This window comes from Solenopsis invicta, chromosome 2 (assembly GCF_016802725.1).
Source record: "Solenopsis invicta isolate M01_SB chromosome 2, UNIL_Sinv_3.0, whole genome shotgun sequence".
Taxonomy (NCBI): domain Eukaryota; kingdom Metazoa; phylum Arthropoda; class Insecta; order Hymenoptera; family Formicidae; genus Solenopsis; species Solenopsis invicta.
Window position 1 is genome coordinate 3,022,334 of NC_052665.1, and position 19,824 is coordinate 3,042,157.

The 19,824-nt window shown below is 41.3% G+C and overlaps 1 protein-coding gene across 7 annotated transcripts in view; it reads left to right on the top strand.

Annotated features, from left to right (window-relative positions):
* Positions 1-19,824, top strand: part of LOC105196472 (fat-like cadherin-related tumor suppressor homolog) — a 408,331-nt gene that overhangs the window by 112,799 nt on the left and 275,708 nt on the right. For all 7 annotated transcript variants that reach the window (XM_039446041.1, XM_039446040.1, XM_026135345.2 and 4 more), the window contains 2 exons: positions 9,642-10,617; positions 12,297-15,016. In XM_039446041.1, coding sequence (XP_039301975.1) covers positions 9,776-10,617; positions 12,297-15,016 — 3,562 coding nt within the window. In that variant the 5' untranslated portion in view covers positions 9,642-9,775. The remainder of the gene's footprint in view (positions 1-9,641; positions 10,618-12,296; positions 15,017-19,824) is intronic.

The window sequence follows — 19,824 nt, forward strand, 5'->3', positions numbered from 1 at the left end:
ATCTTCGCCGTTGCTTGTTTTCGCCTTCCTTCTGTCGGGACTTTAAAGCCGCGCGCGCTGCAACGTTTTGTTGCACTCGCATGAGCGCCTCTGTGAATGCGTCGTCTCAGGAACGGTGCAGCCGCACTTCGCCAAAGTGGCTTCGCTAGTTCTTCATTTGGATACTCAACAAGCCGCCTGTATTACATGATTTGCGACTGCATCCTCCGTACAAGGATGAAAGATGGAGCTATATTCTCGTGTGACGTACGCAGGTAACTGGATTGCCAGCGAAACACGGAAATCCTCTTTCTCCGGGGAAAATTTCATATCAAATGGGCATCTTGGATTGCATTCTGCATAATTTTTGCCACTGCAGCGTCTATTGCATGCTGGTACGTCTGATACTTATTTTCCTTGCACAACTCCTATTAAGGAGACTGAAGATCTCAGATTGCTGAAAATCTGTGACAATTTTTTGTGACGAATCGTATAAATACGCGAAAGTGAAGTTGTGATTTATACATCATATTTAAAATAGAAAAAATATATTTTTATTAGTAAATACTTATATAAATATGTGCTTGTAGTATTCTCCAGTTATTTTTTAAAGCTATTATTTTGCAGTGATATCTCGGCTCTCGGTGATACATAGCGAATTTTAGCTAGAACTCTTTAGGAAGCTTATCAGGTAAACCTCTATAAAATAAAAATCAAATAAAAACTAATAAAATGACAGCCAAATCCCAGTTTTTAGTTTGAGTTTTTATTTATTCACCTATACGTATTTATAAATGAATATATTGTATATTTACAAGTATTTGTAAAAAATTTTTTTTCTACTCTTTATCTGTTGTATATAAATATAGGTATATACGTCCCTCAAAATTTCACTATCGCACTTTTATTCAGTTTATTACAAAAAAATTATCAAAGGCAGTTACGATTTTCGAGCAATTTAACTCTCGCCTTAATGCGAGAAGAAAAACGTTGAAGCTAATGCATTCTGTCGGATCGTTCAACAAGTCGACTACAAAGTGATCGAACTCGGCACACCATATTGATGCGGAAATTTAATTCGAATCCACGTTTTTCCACAGTGTAATTATTCATAGGCAAGCCGTTCGCATGGCGCCAACGTGGTGTCGGCACGTTACGGTATTTTCTTATCGAAGACGCGCGTTCCTATGCAATTACGCGGTCGAGCACGAGTCGCGCGAGAGCGGCGTTATTAGCATCGGAAATGACGCGCATTAAACCTCGGGACAATTCGTGTTCGCGGAGATACGCGAGGCACGAGGTTGCGAGTAGAGAAAATGGAAATAACGTGTAGAAGCACGTACGCTCCCTGTCCGCCGGTACCGTGGCGCATTCGACATTGTCAAACTTTGTACATTAGACGCCGTATATTGGAGTATAACGCAATTCGCCAGACCTTGCGCGCGACTTGGTGCAAGAAATCCTATCTACGTAACGACGCGACGCACAATAAACGGCTTAGAGGAAGTTCGATCTTTTTAGCAATACCCATCGCTTCGGGACCCGTTGCATCGACGCGCGACTACGACTCCGTCGGGAAACTCTTGGCCCGCGGCTCGTCATCGAGGAAACGTTTACTTCGCGCGAGCTTTCGGCGAGTCGCTATAAAGTGCAAGGCAAAGCGGGTCGAGGGAAACGCGGTCTATAAATCGCGGAAGAATAAGTGTTGCTGAAACTCACCCGGATAATTCCATTAAAGAGCGAGACGCCGGTTTTACGACGTAACAGTTCTTGCCGAGCCAAGCACGAGGCCATAGTCTTGGAACATCTATAATGTTGTGCAAATGAGACGGCTTCTTTAAACAGACGTTCGCTTTGTGAATTCGTGAATAGTGTTGTATGATTGGACGGCAGTCGTATCTATATATGGAAGTCAGTAAAAAATACCGAAAAAATTGTATTCTTTAACTTAAGAATTTTCCTTTTTATTTTTTATATAGCATATTTCTTTTAAAATAGACCAAGAGATTTTTTTTTAACTTGAAAGAGAATTTTTCTAAAAGATATTGTAATAGTAGTAGATATTTCAGATATTTTTTATTTTTATAAGGATCCAAATAGAGCAAAATATGTATGCAGCATACCAACAATATGCTAGCAAATTGGATCATGATTGTAAAGCAGATTCTTATTTACTGTGTCCTCTTTAAGTTCTCTTTTCCAGCCAGATATATAAAAATAATCCCATATTTTCGTGTATTCTGTAGCTCTTCCTACGTGAATATTTTTAAACGAATATTCTAATATTATTGTAAGAATATGTGAATCTTCCTTATAATTTAATTTTAAATATTCGTAATTGAATAATATTATGTAAGTTCTAGAGATTTGTGCGTCTGCTGCCTGTGCAGACGATCCGAGTTTAAATCCGACCAGAAATATCTGATTTTACTTGATCGCTGCTTCTCGGAAGGCAATGGCAAACCACCGAGAGTATCCTGCCATGAGAATCTCTAATTAGGCCGCTTGAAACCGGCGTTTAAACTGTAGATCCCGTATATCTGTAAATTGCAAAAGCGCACACCACAGAAATACACTGATGGTCCACGCTTCTGATAAGACTCTAAGAACGAAGTGTGTTCTGTGGAATGTTCTCTAAATTTGACTTTTCAGATATTCAAGAGTTTGCATAGTGGAATATTTGAAAAATAATGATTTCCATGTCAAAAAGAAGAATCTTGCACAGAATATTTTCTATATGGGAATAATTTTAAAGAATATTATTAGAATATATTAGATAGTGTACTTTTAAAAACATAAGAATATTCTCAGAATATGTATATTAAAAAAAAAAGACTTTTATACAATCTTTTCAATGGATGATCTGAAGATATTCTATAATATGTGCCGGTTGGGTTCGTTTCTGCCATTACGATTTGCTAGTCATAACAATAGAAGTGCAACAGGAGTGGAACATACCTTGCATCATGTTCGTGTTTTGATACATTTCTCAACGATATTAGATAAGCTGCAGTAGATTGTGCCCGATTGTTGCTTAATTTCTATTAATATAATATGCAACATACATTTGTAATACATGCTGTTTGACTATGGCTGAGGGTTAAAACAAGCTATAAAAATAATGATAAATCTAATCTTTAAAACACGTGTGTTGTCTGATTGTGAGACGATTACGTTAGCTCTTTGAGTCACTTTTCATTATCGTCTCACCATTATTTAAGGTTTTAAGCACGCACACACACTGTACTGACTACGTTAAATTATAATACGATATAATTCTTTCAAACGCCAAATAACACGGTCTGCATAAAATATTATTGAGTGTGTTGTGAAAAGTATGTATTCTTAGTTTTAAACAATAATATATTCTTTCATTCATTAAGAATATGTTAAGAGGTGCAAAGTATGTATAGTCTTCTCATTTTTAAAGTTTTCGATGCAAGTTCTATCTATTATTCTTATCGTTCTACTACATCTGTTTTTGTATGCGAGTTCTCCGTTACAAATATTCACTAACGACATGTTGCGAATAATATAATATTCTTGATTTGACGACTTTGTCGGTTGCTATTTTTTTTAAATAATATTTCAGCGAGAAACCGATATTTTTCAAATCTTAGATGCTTGTGGGAATGTAAATAGCAAATACTTGGAATGCTATATGTGTTGGCCTATTGAGAAACCTCGATACTAGTGTGTATTTTAAGATACTCTTAAGTACAAATATCTTGGATGAAAGGCGTGTTGGTGAGCGCGGCTCGCCTTCCTTCGGCGAGAGATAAGAAAAGATATCGTCCGATAAAAAGCTTGGCGCGTTCTCGAGAGCACCTGTAAGAAATAAAGTTGGCACGGAAGTGCTAGTGTTTGATAACGGATACAATCGAATATATAAATTACCGGCGCGAGGCAATTAGTAATAACGAATAAGCAGCTTTAATCTCGACTTCAAATTGAAACTTTGTTACTCTCGGTCTTGAAAGTTTCCTAAAGTGTTTTCTTCTCGGGATGATAAGCAGCAATAACTTGCTCAGGTTATCCATTCCCTGCTATAAAAATTATTTTCTCCCCGTAAGTACTAACGATAACGCTAAAAGAAAAAAAGAATGATATCAGGAGAGCTTAAAATGTCTTTACTTTGAAAAGAAGCAACATAGCTTATGCTATTAGATAATTTAGCGTGCACTTGAAACGGCATCGCAAGCTCTCGAGTGTCATTACGATAAATAGATGGACAATAATGTTCTTTTGTTGCTCGAAGAGATAAAAGCGAATGGTACGAATCCGAGATGATTACGCTGCGCACGGAATCGCAAACATTAATCGGATTTGCCCTTTTGTTTCCATCTTCGTGAAAGGATGGAACAACGTACAAACGTGTTGGCGCCGCGAATATACGTTTCGGAATAATTGCGTCACCGTAGAATATTTCGTGTCGCTACGCTACGCGCGTGCATCGGCTACCTTTTTTCGGCCCTGGTTGAGATGGGGCACAGGGGCTATATAGGCGTATTTGCTTCGTAAACTGACAAAATTCGTTACAACGACGGCAGCGAGTAGAAACGTTGTAGCTCGAGCTCGGGAATTAATTCCGTCCATCGTCGGCCTGACCTCTTCGTGCGCACTCTGCGGTCGTTTGTCCCTCCAATGGACGCGCGATTGTTCGCGTATATCGCATTGAAATACCGACGGCGTACGTTGTTTTCGCTCGCAGTTTGCGCCCCAGCTCAGCCGCGCGATTCCCGGGCATTTTCTCGCCGAACGCGCGCCGCATGGAACGAACGAACGAACGTACGTTTATTCGCGCGACAAAATATCGCGGGAATATTCCCGGGCGATCCGCCGCGCCGTTTTCTTTTTGTCCCGCCACACTATCTGTCCCTCGCGATCGTTTTTAAATTCCCGCCGTACCTCCTCCGCGCGATCGGGATGCTCCGTTTTCTTCTGCGCGCGGCATCGCAATTCACGCTCGATTTAACTGGCAAAACGAGTTTCTGCGCGAGCATTGTCGCGACCTCCGAACGCCATAAGACCGCCTTCGGGCGCCTCGAAATCATTCTCCGCCACCGCCGCCGCCGTTCTCTCAACTTTTCGTGGCGAGTTCAAAGCCGTTTAAATCTCATTGAGAAGAGAAAAGAGAGTGATACAGGTAAAAGAAGAGAGCACGTAATTTCGCTCGAATGTTTTTGTGCGCCTCTGTCAAAGGCTCTGCACCGCGCGGTTCGTTGTTTCTCTAATTCTGCCTCGGTGTCTCTTGACTTCTCTGAGAGAGAGAGAGAGAGAGAGAGAAGGGAAAAGCCCCATGGCTTTCGGGAAACCGTCGAGTACAATCTCAGACGTCCGTCGTCATTCTCAATATCCGCATAATCTCACTTTGTCACGGTAGTCATTCCAGCTAGACGAGCGGCGCCCGCCGAACTTCGAGAAAGGGATTGCGGAAGAAATTGTGCCGACGTCTCTCCGTCTATTTTCTACCCGCCTATCTGCCACTCTTAGATATCCCGCAGTGAATTTAAACGGATATGAAAGAAACGTGATTTTATTTACGTATGCATGCGGCAGGGAGTCGCGTACATTCGAGTCTTTCTACATATCCGGCCTCGTATGCAAATACATTTGGGAAGATTGCGACGGGATTTCCTCCGGACTTGACCGTGTAATGCGACAGCGTAAATCCGAGGAAAATGTATTCTGCGGTCGACACGGTTGCTGAAGAGCATATTTAATATGGTGACAAACGTTATCGCGCTTACGTAGAATATGGCGCCGTGTCGATTAACACCTTCACCGCTATTTGAAGTGCTGTACATGCAAATGCGTTAAACGTTACTAGTGCTACGAGTTTATTTCGTAATAAAAAATAACATTAAACTCATTTCTTTTCCTTCATTTTTCTCATGAAATAATTATTCGCCGTAAATTCACGTTTTAGTTCCTTCAGATTACATTTTAGTGTTGTAATTCTCTTCTGAATTTTGCATCATTTAAAGTATCCGGCTTTACACCGAAAAAATTGTTTTCTCAGAGTAAGAAGATGCAAGCCATGTTAACACATACTTTTAATGGATGAGAATAAATTGCTTTTTCTTAGAATATTCTTTGAGGCTAAGAATACATTCTTTCTAACAAACTCCTGGGCAATGGCATTCTATGCAAACTATGTGGTGTTTCCAACAATTATAATTTACCATAGCCTTAGTGCAGTGTAATATTTGATGCTTAAACCTCAAACGTGATATTTAAATAGCGGTTGAGACGGTAATAAACTGTGGCTCGGAGAGCAAACCTAATTTTAGACAATATGCATATGCGTTTTAAAGATGAGCAATCTTTATTAGTTTGTTTTTGTATAGGATATCCGGAAAGGTCGGAGTCAAACTTGAAAAAAGTTTATATAATAAATTTATGTACGAAAATGTTTTATTGAAAAGTTACAAATGTGCAAAGATTTTTATTAATTGTTATAATAATTATAATTAATATTCAAAGAATATTCGACGGTCACTAGTTCGACGAATAGAGACCTGCATTCTTGAAGAAGAAAGAATTTTCGAACATTAATTATAATTATTATAACACACACAAGTAATAAAAATCTTTGAATATTTATAACTTTTCAATATAGCATTTTTAAATATAAATTTATATAAACTTTTCACATACTCGACTTCATCAGCACGTGCAAGTTCGCCCCCGACTTTTCGATACGTTCTGCATTTAACATTCATGATCGGCGGAAAACAATGCATGTACCAATAAGATTCGGTATTTGAAAATTTTATTTTCTTTCATGCTTGTAAAAATTCTATAAAATTTTATTTTATTTATATAATATCCTTATTAAATTCAAGTATATTTGTTACTAAATTAGTTTTTAGAAAAATTTTCTTTGAAGTTAAGAAAATACTTTTGATGTCTATTTTAGTAGAGACTACACAGAAAAAAACGTTTTTGTTTTAAAAATACTTATTTTTGAAATGTTAAATATTAAAAAAAGATTACATAGCATTAAATAGATAATTTACGAGACATTTTGTATAATTTCGTCAAGAAAAATATATTCTTATCGAATAGAAAATATCTTCAAACCAAGAATGAGAATTTTTTAATATATAGTATTATTAAAACAATTTATGCTCTTTATAGGATTACTACAATTATTAGAAATATTATTAAAATAAAAGTAGAATATTTTTGTGAAATTTAAGGTTATCAAATCTTTTAAAGAAGATTAAATTATATAAGCAAGGTTATTATTATTTCACATACATATAAATAAGAATATAATTTTTTGTTTATTTACGAAACAATGATTGCTCGAGATATATTAGTTTTCATTTGATACTAATATTTGATACTGTTTTTTGTGCACTATAAAAATAAGAAGGAAATTTTTACGTTAACAGAATACAACTTTTTGCGGTATAGCAATAGACATTTTTGCAATTGTTTTTTTTTTGGTTTACTTGTAAAAGAGAAAAACGAAGAATCTTATTAAAGTACCAGAATTGGAAATGCAGGAGAGAATGTCAACTGACGACGCGTTCAAGGTTGGGTACAAGGTTCCAGACGCGGTAGCAACGTAATGTGAATATTCAGCGGCGCCAACTTGGCGCGGACTCGCTTGCTCGCCTCGTTTTACCTACTTGCAAGCGCGCGTTCTCCAGGTGTATTATCGCGAGAAGGTACACCACAGATCACGCGAGAATTGCGGGGAGGCAGAAAAATGCGCCCGGCGTTTAAGCGCTTTTTATTACGCCGGTTACGAATCAGTGGCTACGTAATTGGTCCCGAGTCCGCGCGAACGTTTCTCGCGAGCGAAAAACCAGAGGCGCGTATCTTGATGTTCCACGTTTTACTTTACAGGAGCTAAAGGTCAATTTTCTTTCCGCCTGTCATTACAGCGGATGCACTTTGCAATAATAACCGCGTTGCCACGAATTTCCGAATAGAACAACTTCAAGCGTCATCATAATGGGCGCGGAAAACAATTCCGTCTTCGCGATTTCACGACTCGCGAGCGACAAAGCGACCCGAGATTCGCGTTTTATCTCCAAGGGATAATTATAGCCGGAGAAAACATTCTCGTAATGCGATTGCGCTCATTCTTATTCAGATTATCACGGTCTTTTCCACTTCCGAGCAAAAGCAAACGTCGGATAATTCAAAATTAATAATTATTTAAAGACTTTCTCATTCGCGAAACGCTCTCGAAATCTTTTTGACAACGGAAAGCGGGGGGATTAGTCGCAATCCTATTATTCCATTTGGATTTGCGGTGTTTTTGGGTTTGGCGTAATGCATCGTACCGATTCCAACGGTGGACGTATCGATACCGAGCTGTCAAATGCGCGGCAACATACATCGGCTCGTGCAAATGCGGCCGGAGGCACCGTTGGTCAAGATTAGAGAGTATACGAGTGCGGAACGCACTGGAAAGATAGGCAAAATCCTGGTACCCTCTACCATATCTCACCTGATACCTTGATATTGTCGTTGATATCGCTATTTTGGTGCTGGAACTGTCAGATGGCAGAGTGATTGTGACTAGGATTCATGAGACACTACTGATCTGGCTTAGCGTATTCTCTCTGAATTTAAGAAAATCCTTTTGGTGCCTATTTTATAGTAGAGACTGCTACAAAAGTAAGGGGAAAATTCTTTAGTTGAGAATACAATTTTTTTGCGGCCTTTAGTAATAGACAATTTTGCAATTTTCGATTCTCTTTTGCGAAAAGGGAAAAACGAGGTATCTCATTAACGTATCGGGTTTGGAAATGCGAGAGCGTATCTTTCAAGAAAAAAATATTTTTGTATCTCTCGAAAGAGATTGCTTTTTGCTTTTATCGCTTTTGCTAAGATGAATGAATTCATAATTGCCTTATAAATGAAGTTTGTATGTTGCCAGCAGAGAAATGTATATTTATTTGATAATCGTTCGATATAAATGCTGGTATTTTTTGCAATTATTATTTTGCGCATTTAAAAAGATATCTCTGATTGAGATGTGTCACGGGCACATGCAATGGTATGCACGTAGAAGCAGAATATTTTATAATACATAAGTACGAAGAATAATTTAACTTGAATCTTCTGCAAGAAGTGAACTCGATTGGCGTACTCGATCGAGCGCTGCAATGTCAATGGAATTTTAATTTGCGTTTCGATACGTGAATATTCTACAGCACTCTTCCAGAACAATCGCATTTCACCGAAGCGACGTAACGAATACATAATTGCATTTGATTGTCCCTTTTACGTTGAGCGGAATTCCGCGAAATGGACAATTGAGTGAAGTTAAGAGTCTCATCAATAAATAATTGATTCAGATAGTTCGGTATTCGCAAAGTCTCACACTCCAGTGATTTATCTGCCATTTCGTATGTCGATCGTGCCGCCGATCAATAATGCACAACCGGATAGGAGTTTGGTCTCGGTCCGTTTGGTCTCGGTCCGTTCCCTCCTTTCGCCGTTCGTCCCAACTTCCTTCCCTAAACCTAGTCTGGTCTTTGCGCTCGATCGGGTGGAAATCGGTAGTTGTCGCGGAAGATAATCTTGGATCTTGTCGTTTGACTGTATTTACGTGCTAGATTACGGGCCTTTCCCATCTTCGCCTAACTCGTCGCTTAAACAGAGTCTAACTTTGGCGCTGTTTACTGTTTCAGGTGACCGCCGCCGATACGCCGAAACGGGGCCGGAAGTCTCGTGCATCGCAGTGGCCTTGTTCCGCAGGGCAAAAGACAAACCGGGCGGAAGCGTTCGTCGACAAGGACCAACGATGAGCTAGCGATACACCATCATGCATAGGATGAAGCAGCGCGCGCTGCATGCCTGGCCATGGTTGTGGCTGTGGCTGCTGTTCGCGGCCACGGCTGGCTCCCCGTCTTCCGACAGTCCCGTACCGACGACTCTTCTGCCGCCTCGTGGCGACGGAGGTGGAGGCGCGGGAGGAGACGGCGGAGGAGATGGCAATGCTGGCGACGGATCGATGAAGCTGTCGATCTCGTCGATCGGCACTGCGACGACCCTGCCGATCACGTTTGAGGATGACGCGAGTCTTTCTTCGGAGTTCGATTTTCGGTTCACGCAGTCTTTGTACAACGTTTCCATTCCCGAGAACTCCATCGGCAAGACGTATGCTATGCCCGAGGAGAGAATGGGGATAAAGCTCGCGTCTGCCGACAGTGACGTTGACATAAAGTTTCGTATAGTGAGCGGCGATCGCGAAAAGTTTTTCAAAGCGGAGGAGCGTACGGTCGGCGATTTTTGTTTCCTCCTTATTCGGACTCGAACCAGCAACATCGATGTGCTGAATCGCGAACGCAAAGACCGATACGTGCTCGAGGTGCGCGCTACCTTGAGCAAACGCGACGGTAAAAACAGAGTGGTTACATTCGAGACGGACACCACCGTGGTGGTGACGATCCTCGACACGAACGATCTCAATCCGCTGTTCTATCCGATCGAGTATGAGACCACCGTGACGGAGGACACGCCTTTGCATCGCAGCATACTCAGGGTAATCGCCGAGGATGCCGATCTCGGTAGAAACGGCGAGATTTACTATAGTTTCGCCGAGGAGACCGATCAATTTGCCGTTCATCCGGTCAGCGGCGTGATAACGCTCACAAGACCGCTCAGGTAAGTGCGACGGCATACTTTTTTCTTAATAGCTCGTATTTATAAATAACACATCGGAAATAGGATTCAGACATCAGAACAAATTGCTCCCTCGTGACCTATTTCAATAATTCAGAACAGAGACGTTCGAGCTTCGAAACTGGAAGTTGTAGTGTACCTTTGGCCAAATTTGATACTCGTACTTTTCATCGTGCAAGTTTTATTTAGGTGTTTAAAAATACAAAACTAATTGTAAAACGTTATTCTTTCACATATTGACATTGTTATATATTTTTTGTAGATTTTAATTGTTATTATTGTATTTTTGTTTTACATTAGAGAAAAATTGAATTCTGGTCAAAGGTACAACACTCGTGATGTATCTTTGATCAATATACATATAACAAAAGTGTGTATTGTAGAGAAATTAAGATAATTTTATATTTTTATATAAAGTTTTATATAAAGTACTTGAAAATGAAATTGATAATACTATAAAAACAATAGAATTATTTTATATTATGAATTCAGGTTTAATAAAAATAAAATTTCCTTAAGTATATCTTTTATAAAATTTTACTTTTATTTTATTTTTATTTTACTAGACTTTTATTTTCTCTTTAATTTATCTTTATTTTCATCTTAACTTTATTTTAACCTTATTTTTCTCAGAATAGAGTACAATGTTACTGAAAAATACAACATTTACTCATTTTTTATATGTTGTTGATTTTATAAATTATAGATTAAAATTGATAGTGTTAAATTTTGAACAATTTCTTTTAAATAACTGCTTCTAAATAAGACTACAATATAAATAATTTAAATATAAGATGGAATATATGTAACACTTTATGAGATTAACAAAATTTTTTTAAACTACTTATTTTGTATATGCTCGAACAATATATGATTTTTCATAATTTTTTTTATTATTAAAATTATAGGTTATAAAGCATTTTTAGTAATTAAATTGCAAGCTATATATTTTTACTTTTACAAATATTTAATAGATAGTTTCACAGGATACATGATCAAAGGTACACAACGGGTCAAAAGAACACCACTCCACTTTATAATTTTTTAATTTTAAGGTTCAATAAACTGCATGAATTTGTGCACAATTAATTAATTTTATTTTACTATTTTATATCAGAAAGAAATTTAGATTTGAACTATTTAAATAAGTACACGTAAAGAATTTTCTTTTAGAATTTACCCTCTCAAAGTCATGGTATTTCGAAGAATGTGAAGATTTTGTCTGATTTATTAATATCTTACAATAAGATGTAAAACAGTTAAATTAAATTTTACTAAAATTATAGTAAAAATGTTCGTACATATTGTCCTACGATTATCATAACTTTATGGGTAAATTCTAAAAAAAAATTCTCTCCGCATACATCTTTATTATCTAGATCTCAGGAACAAACATAATATAGATATAATTTTAAGAGACTTTAAGATTAGTTAAGATTGTATTTTCTGATATTTTGTTCTCTCTGTTTTTCCATGTTAAATATTTATTTTGTATAGCATTGTGGCTATGCATTTTCATTTTATGTGCCTACTGTTATTCCAGCAGAGAGCTCTTTAGAATATTAAATAAACTCTTTTCCTTCTTTTTCCGTCTCTCTAAGCTGTCCATAGAATTGTCATGTGTACCGCAACGTTAGCAAACAGTTTGCTTTCTCCGTTAGGTACGCGGAACGTGCTATACACGAGCTGGTAGTCTTAGCGAAGGATCGCGGCGCTCTGTTCCGCAGCACGGGTACCAGCCGCGCGAGCACCGCGAAGGTCACGATTAGGGTACGGCAGGTGAACCTGTACGCGCCAGAGATCTACGTGCACCAGTTACCCGACATCGTCGAGAACTCGAACGCCGACATCTACGCGATCGTGCGGGTGATCGACCGTGACGAAGGAGTGCACGGTCAAATCGCGAACCTTGACATCGTGGGCGGCGATCCGGCCGGCCACTTCAGAGTGCGCCCGGCCGGCGGCAGCGGGTCGCGCTCCGGCGAGTACAACATCGAGGTGCTGCACCTGCTCGATCGCGAGACCGCGCTGCAGGGTTACAATCTCACCCTGCGCGCCATGGACCGTGGGGTGCCGCAGCGATACAGCTACAAATTCGTGCCGGTGCACTTGGCCGACGTGAACGATAATGCCCCGGTGTTCAGTCGTGAGATTTACGAGGTCAAGGTGCCGGAAACGGCGCCGATCAATACGCCGATCATAAGACTGAAGGTCACGGACGCGGACGAAGGGAAGAACGCATTGGTGTATCTCGAGATAGTCGGCGGCAACGAGGGTGGTGAGTTTCACGTGAACGCCGAGACTGGTATGTTGTACACCGCCGTCAATCTGGACGCCGAGAAGAAGGCATTTTACACGCTGACGGTCTCGGCGATCGATCAGGGTAATGCCGGGACCAGAAAGCAATCCTCGGCGAAAGTGAAGATCAACGTGGTCGACACCAACGACAACGATCCGACTTTCGATCAGCCGGAGATGGAAGTGCTGCTGGACGAGAACGAGCCGGCCGGCTCGTCCGTCGTGCGAGTTACCGCGAAGGATCGCGACTTCGGCGAGAACGCCTACATATCTTACAGTATCGACAACCTGAAGAAAGTGCCGTTCGAAATCGATCATTTCTCCGGTATCGTCAAGACCAAACAGGTGCTCGACTACGAGACCATGAAGCGCGAGTATCTGCTGCACGTGCGAGCCAGCGATTGGGGCCTGCCCTATCGGCGTCAGGCGGAGATGCAATTACGAGTCAAGTTACGGGACGTGAACGACAATCGGCCGCAGTTCGAGCGGATCGACTGCACCGGTCACGTGCCGCGGTACGTGTCGATCGGCTCCGAGATCATCACCGTGTCCGCGATCGACTTCGACGCCGGGAACATCGTGAGTTACCGCATAGTGTCCGGCAATTCCGACGGTTGCTTCGCCCTCGACTCGGCCAGCGGCGTCCTCTCGGTCGCCTGCGATCTGTCGGACGTCAAGGCCACCGAGAGAACTGTTAACGTTACCGCCACCGACGGCACGCACTTCGCGGACGTCAATCCCGTGCACATACATCTCGTGAACGCCAAGCGGAATCTGGGCTCGCAGGCGAGAATCCTGACGGACGAGACCGGTGCTTTCGAGTGTCACGACACCGGCGTGGCGCGCAGACTGACCGACGCGATCGCCTCGGCGGAGAAGAACAACATGCCGTCACGGGACGACGAGTACACTCTGATACCGAGCCGTTACGGCGAGAACGTGCACGCGCCCGAGTTCATCGATTTTCCGAACGAGATACGAGTCAACGAGTCGCTCAAGCTCGGCACGATCCTCGTGCGAATACGCGCCCGCGATCGCGACCTAGATTACAACGGCAAGCTCGTCTTCGTCATATCCAGCGGTGATCGCGACTCCGTCTTTGGCATCGATCCGGACACCGGTGACCTGAATACGATCGGTTATCTGGACCGCGAGCGCGAGAGTGAGTATTATCTGAACATAAGTGTGTTTGATCTGGGTAAACCGCAAAAGTCCGCCTCGAAGATGCTACCGATCATCGTTTTGGACGTCAACGACAACGCGCCCAAGTTCGAAAAGTCATTGGCAAGTTTCAGGATCTCGGAGACAGCGTTGAACGGCACCAACGTATGGCGCGCCAATGCCACCGATGCTGATCTCGGTGACAACGCGCGCGTCACTTACTCTCTCGTGACGGAGACCAATGACTTTCGCGTGGATCCCGTGACAGGTGTACTGAGCATCTTCGGCAAGCTCGACAGGGAGCGACAAGAAATATACGAGCTGAGAATCCGCGCGCGTGATAATGGTGGCAAGGATAATGACACTCCGCCCCTGTACTCGGACGCGCTCGTCAGAGTGACGGTCGACGACGTCAACGACAACGCGCCCACCTTCGCGCTGTCGAATTACAACGTCAAGATCCGCGAAGACGTGCCGCTGTGGACCGTCGTTGCCGTTGTGGACGCCACGGATCCCGACGAAGGCGCGGGCGGCGACGTGGAATACTTCCTGTCGGACGCGATGGATAGCGAGGGTTTCTTCAAGATCGACAAAGTATCGGGCACGGTGAGAACGATTCAGAGCTTGGACTTTGAGGAGCGACAAGTGCACACGCTGACGATAGTCGCGCGCGATCGCGGTGAGCCGTCCTTGACTTCCGAGACGATGCTCGTGATCGAAGTGATTGACGTGAACGAGAACCTCCATTCGCCAGTCTTTGACGACTTCGTCGTGTCCGCGAGTGTCTTCGAGAATCAGCCCATCGGCACCCTCGTTACTACGGTTCGAGCGAAGGACGCGGATCCCCCGGGCGGAGATTCCAGGATCGGATACAGTATTCGCGGAGGCGACGGCATCGGCATTTTCTCCATCGACAACGAAGGTAAGTGATTAAAATGCATTTAGTCATTCTTTGAATTCTTCGAACGTGAAGCTGAATCCGATATTAAAATCTTTGCCTATCGTCAATACCTAAGCAGCCTTGCGGCTCTAAACTCTTGAAAATTTTCAGTTGAAAATTTACTGCAAAAGTAAATGTTGAAACTGAAATATTGTATTTTCTAATTAAATTATTTAACACGAATTTAAATCCTCGCGCATACGCTTTGACCTCGTGTTTAAATTACGACACATGTTAAATGTTACCTCTCTTTCGATTGCTACTCGGCGTCTTTTATTTATCTACTGGAAACACCGTGATTTATGAATATGTAGACACCAAGTCTTTTTTTTCCTAGCTCTTTAAAAGTACCTATTAACGTGAAGACGTTTATGAACCCTGGGCTAGCATACGCGCGGTCGTTTTGACGAGTAAATTGAAATCGCTGTTGCGGGTGACGAGTAAATTGAAATCGCTGCTGCGAGGTCGAATGTGTTTAACTCGTCGGAACTCCATTTGTTGGTTATTGAACGGGATATTGGGAAATCTTGGGAAATCTTGCGGCCCAGATATTCGTTTCGTTTCCTTCCTCAAAGGAAGCGGACATCTTACGATATTTGATTGGAAATTCTTGGATTCAATATGAGCGCGGCGATTTACGTGAAGCGTATATACGTAGAAGTTATTGGCGTAGAGTGCCCACAGCCAACGTTGATTAAAGTTCAACAGTATGTTCTGAAAAATTCCAGTCTCTTTATCTTCATTTCAGTTCCATTCTTTTCCCCCTTTTAAACGCGAAGAACTTTTTTCATCGCGTAGCTTTACGTTTAATTTTCTCATCGGTTCATTGGATTACGAAGAATTAACGAAGTCGACGTGTCCTCCCCTTTTTCCTATTATTACTACAAACGTAATTAATTAAACTTGTACCAATACAGCTTTGTCATAAGTACGTGACGTTTTCTCGAAAAGAACTCGCGCGGAAACGTTCGCGGTGCTTATTGTACGTGCACGGGAATGTCCGTTTCTTCCTTTTTATTTATTTATTTTTTTTTTTTTTTTCATTTCTTTTCCGGGTACTTCTGTTGGCCCTTCGGGCACAAAAGGGCGCGCAACGTGCGCGTCGTGCCCTTTCTGCATCGGACACGGGCCGCGCTGGACGCGCCGTGGCACCGTTCCAAGGCGAAGTTGCAGCGTCGCGGCCCATTAAATTTCGATGCAGCGAGCCTAAATGCAGCGAGCCTAATTGAATTACGGTGCCGCAGGACCCCCCTTTTTTCGAGTGCGCGAGGCGCATTAAATTTCTCCGGCAGTCTCCTTTCACCGCGGAAACGTCTCTCGAGAAATCGCACGTCATTCCGCTTAATGGCTAATTCCTGTGTACCGGTGCCACGTCGGTCACGGCGCGCGCGGTCATAATGCACCGATGATCGTTTCTTGATGAATGCACCGGGCGGGACGAATGTCTCGAAACGAAATAGGTTTCTTGCTAATTCACGAGACACGCGAAAACGACACTTTGACGCTCGCGTTAGGCACCATTGAAATCTGTCGACTGTTGACGCATCTGAGAAAAGTTGAGGCGCGATTGAAATTTAGTCGATAAACAAGAAGACGATTTCTTTTTCTTCACGCGTCTCGCGATAGCATTCGTGATTCGACGCAATTATTCTTAAGCTAATTGTAAATCGCTCAGCTCACACTCATGATGAAATGTAACGATGCAGGTTGAAAAAATATATGGCGCTCACCGTCCTTGCTTCAGTCACGTTCGACATATTTTCATTTCAACGTTCGCTGGAAATAGAATACGATCGTATACCCTGCAACGTTGAAATGAATGGTTTTTGTATATGCGCATGCATCCGCGTATATACATTTCATAAACTTGACGTACGAATATACACGTTGTTATACTACTGTGTACCAGCCGTCAATAATTAATCTTTACAAAATTTTGAAGTCTTCACGTGAGTTTTATAGAAAGTCGTCATTCGTTTATTCAAACTTGATGCCTATTCAATCTTTCTCAGCACGAAACAAAATTTCAAATCAAGCATCTGTCAAATCAAATTTTTTTCCATTTAATTAAAAGCCAAAAGTCTTTTATCGTGCGTTTCTATTTTTAATCAAGGTTTCACTTTACGCCTCTATATTTTTGACGCACAATCTGCTATTAGCAGTTGATACGATAGAACTCGAACACCCTGTGCACGCACGCGCTCCTGTTGTACACTTCTGCTTCCGCCTATACGTATATGTGTGTCGCGCTTGGTAGTATATTGATCTCCCGTCGAGCAAAAATAATACATTGTCAGTAGTATGCATATTCAACCGGCGTAAATATTCATAAGTCGCCGGTGTATTGCCGCGGTGTCAGAAGCACGAACGGTAACGTCAGCGGTGCCGGTGGGAGTTGTGGCGCGGTGATAATGGCAGTGACGGTGTTGGTGGCGATGCCAGTAATGGTGGCGATAGCTGTGACGGCGTCCGTTTAAGTCGGGAATAATTTCCCGGCGGATACTTAGGATGTATGGCGGGCACGTGATATCATTCACTTGTAAGTCACTGTTTCTCGTGTACGTGAGACATTGCCGCGGCGTTATCTCCCAGGATCGAAAAGTACGATGCTGAAAGATCGAATCTTTGCCTTTGTTGTTCATCGATCGGTTCTTTATCATAATTACGCAGAAAAAAATGTGAAATTAACAATTGAAGAGTTTTCTACAAAAATCAAACGATTTTATTTTTTCCTTTTTAAATCTGGGTTATGGTGTCATTTTCTAGTAATAGCGTCACATCGTGAATAATTTTGTTTCAACGGGAACCGAACAAAAAACGGGAAATATAAATATAAATTGGTGATAAACATAATCAAATTTTCGGAGAAAACCAAACGAATCCAGATGTTTTTTTATTTCTTTTTTTTATTGATTGGATCTTCAAAGTATTAATTAAAATTTAAAACTTTGTTCTTATACTTATGCCTGAAGAAAAAAATTACCATCATTACAAATTTTTTAACAGTTTGTAAAATTTTATAAATAAAAAGTGAAAAGTTATTGCTTTATATTTTAAATATCTCCTTTATCTTTATCGTTATTAATGTTATTAAAGGGGTAAAATATTATAGGGTAAGTAGGTAGTATAGAATATAAAATTCTCGCAAGAACCAAACAATTAGAGAGATTCTTTATTTTTTCTTGAAAGATTAATTGAAGCTTATAGCTTTGTTCTTATGTCTATTATATTTTTAGAAAAAATTACCATACTTATACAATAAACAATGAGAAGTTTCTTGCTCTTTAAAATTTAACATATTGGACTTATTCGGTTTTTATAATAAATTCTTCAATTGTCTTATATATAAACAAGAATATAAAAGCTTTAAAAAATTTGATTAAATAGGCATAATTTGCTTATGTAAAGAAATTTTGCATAGTTTCAGTAAGAAAAATATATTAATTCAATAATAATTTTCATGATTTGAAACAGAAAAGAAATATTGGACAGAAAATAACAATAAAATAACTTTAAACGAGAAAGAATTTTTAAATATTATTATCAAAACAATTCTAATTTAATATTAGTGAACTCTATAAAGATTGCATATGCTTGTTTATACATATGTGAGACAGTGATTGTTAATTTGATACCAATTTGTTTTTGTAAGAAATGTCGACTCGAGCACATTCTATTCTATTCTATTCTATTACCCACAGGGCCTACTGATCTCTACACGGAGTTTTTAATTTCTCTAACGACGTTATATTTCACGAGAATATCAGACTTTCTATCTCTCTTTCTGTCCGTCGAAACAATATATTCCCGTCAACACGATTTTCGTCGAAACGACGCGCAGCTTGACGCGTCGTGACTAAACGCGATTAAGCTCCGATCGTTGTAGAAAAGTGCCACACCTAGTTTGCGGAGCATCCGATGAACGAGCCGGGCTACGCGTTTTCCGGTAAGCGAGCTAACGCGTCATTCCGGCCGGCACTATCCGCTCTCGGCGCTGCTGGCCGCGGGCGTTGCAGCGGCCGGCGTTAGTCCATTAATAAAGCTTTATATATCAACGAGCGCGTCCCCCGAAAGCTCGCCCGAGTTTGATCGTGCGCGAAACGAAGGAAAGTTCGCGACGCGAATGGATCCACGCGATTTAAAGCGGATGGACTGGTATCTGCAAAAATGGCTGCTCTTTCCCACTCGTTCTTTCTGTCTCTTTTCTCTCTCTTTCTCTCTTCCACCTTTTTTATATAATTCTGGATATAGAGCCGTCTCCATTCTCGTGCATCCCTTTTCGCTTGCTAAAACCCAGCATATCCTTAAGTTCGAAAATTCAAGGAATTTGCGGGGGTAGGGCGGGGCGCATACCGCTACTCACGTGATACGAGAAACGTGTGCGCCGCTCTTGCACGTCGTTGTTTCGTTATGGAATTGTCTCGGGTTAACATTCCATGTTGGTAACTTGTGTTGCTAACTCGGCGTTCAATTAGAAAGGTTAAAGAGATGTTAATTCACCCATTGCTGGCTGGGCCCCCCTTACAAATTGCGAGAAAACTCTTCCAATGCCTCGGAGTGCGCTGCAGTACATTGGATTAACAGACTGTTTCCCGGTCGAACGTCATTATCGACTGGCAATACTGGAATGCGATGTAATCGGTTTTACTGTAAATACCTATCGAACAGTTGTAATGGTTACGGAGCTACGTTCCAGAATCTGCAGCACTTGATAACATCCACGCGGACGGTAATTTCCGGAAGATGTTTAAGATCGGACGTTTATTACGGTTGAATCGGCATATCAGCAA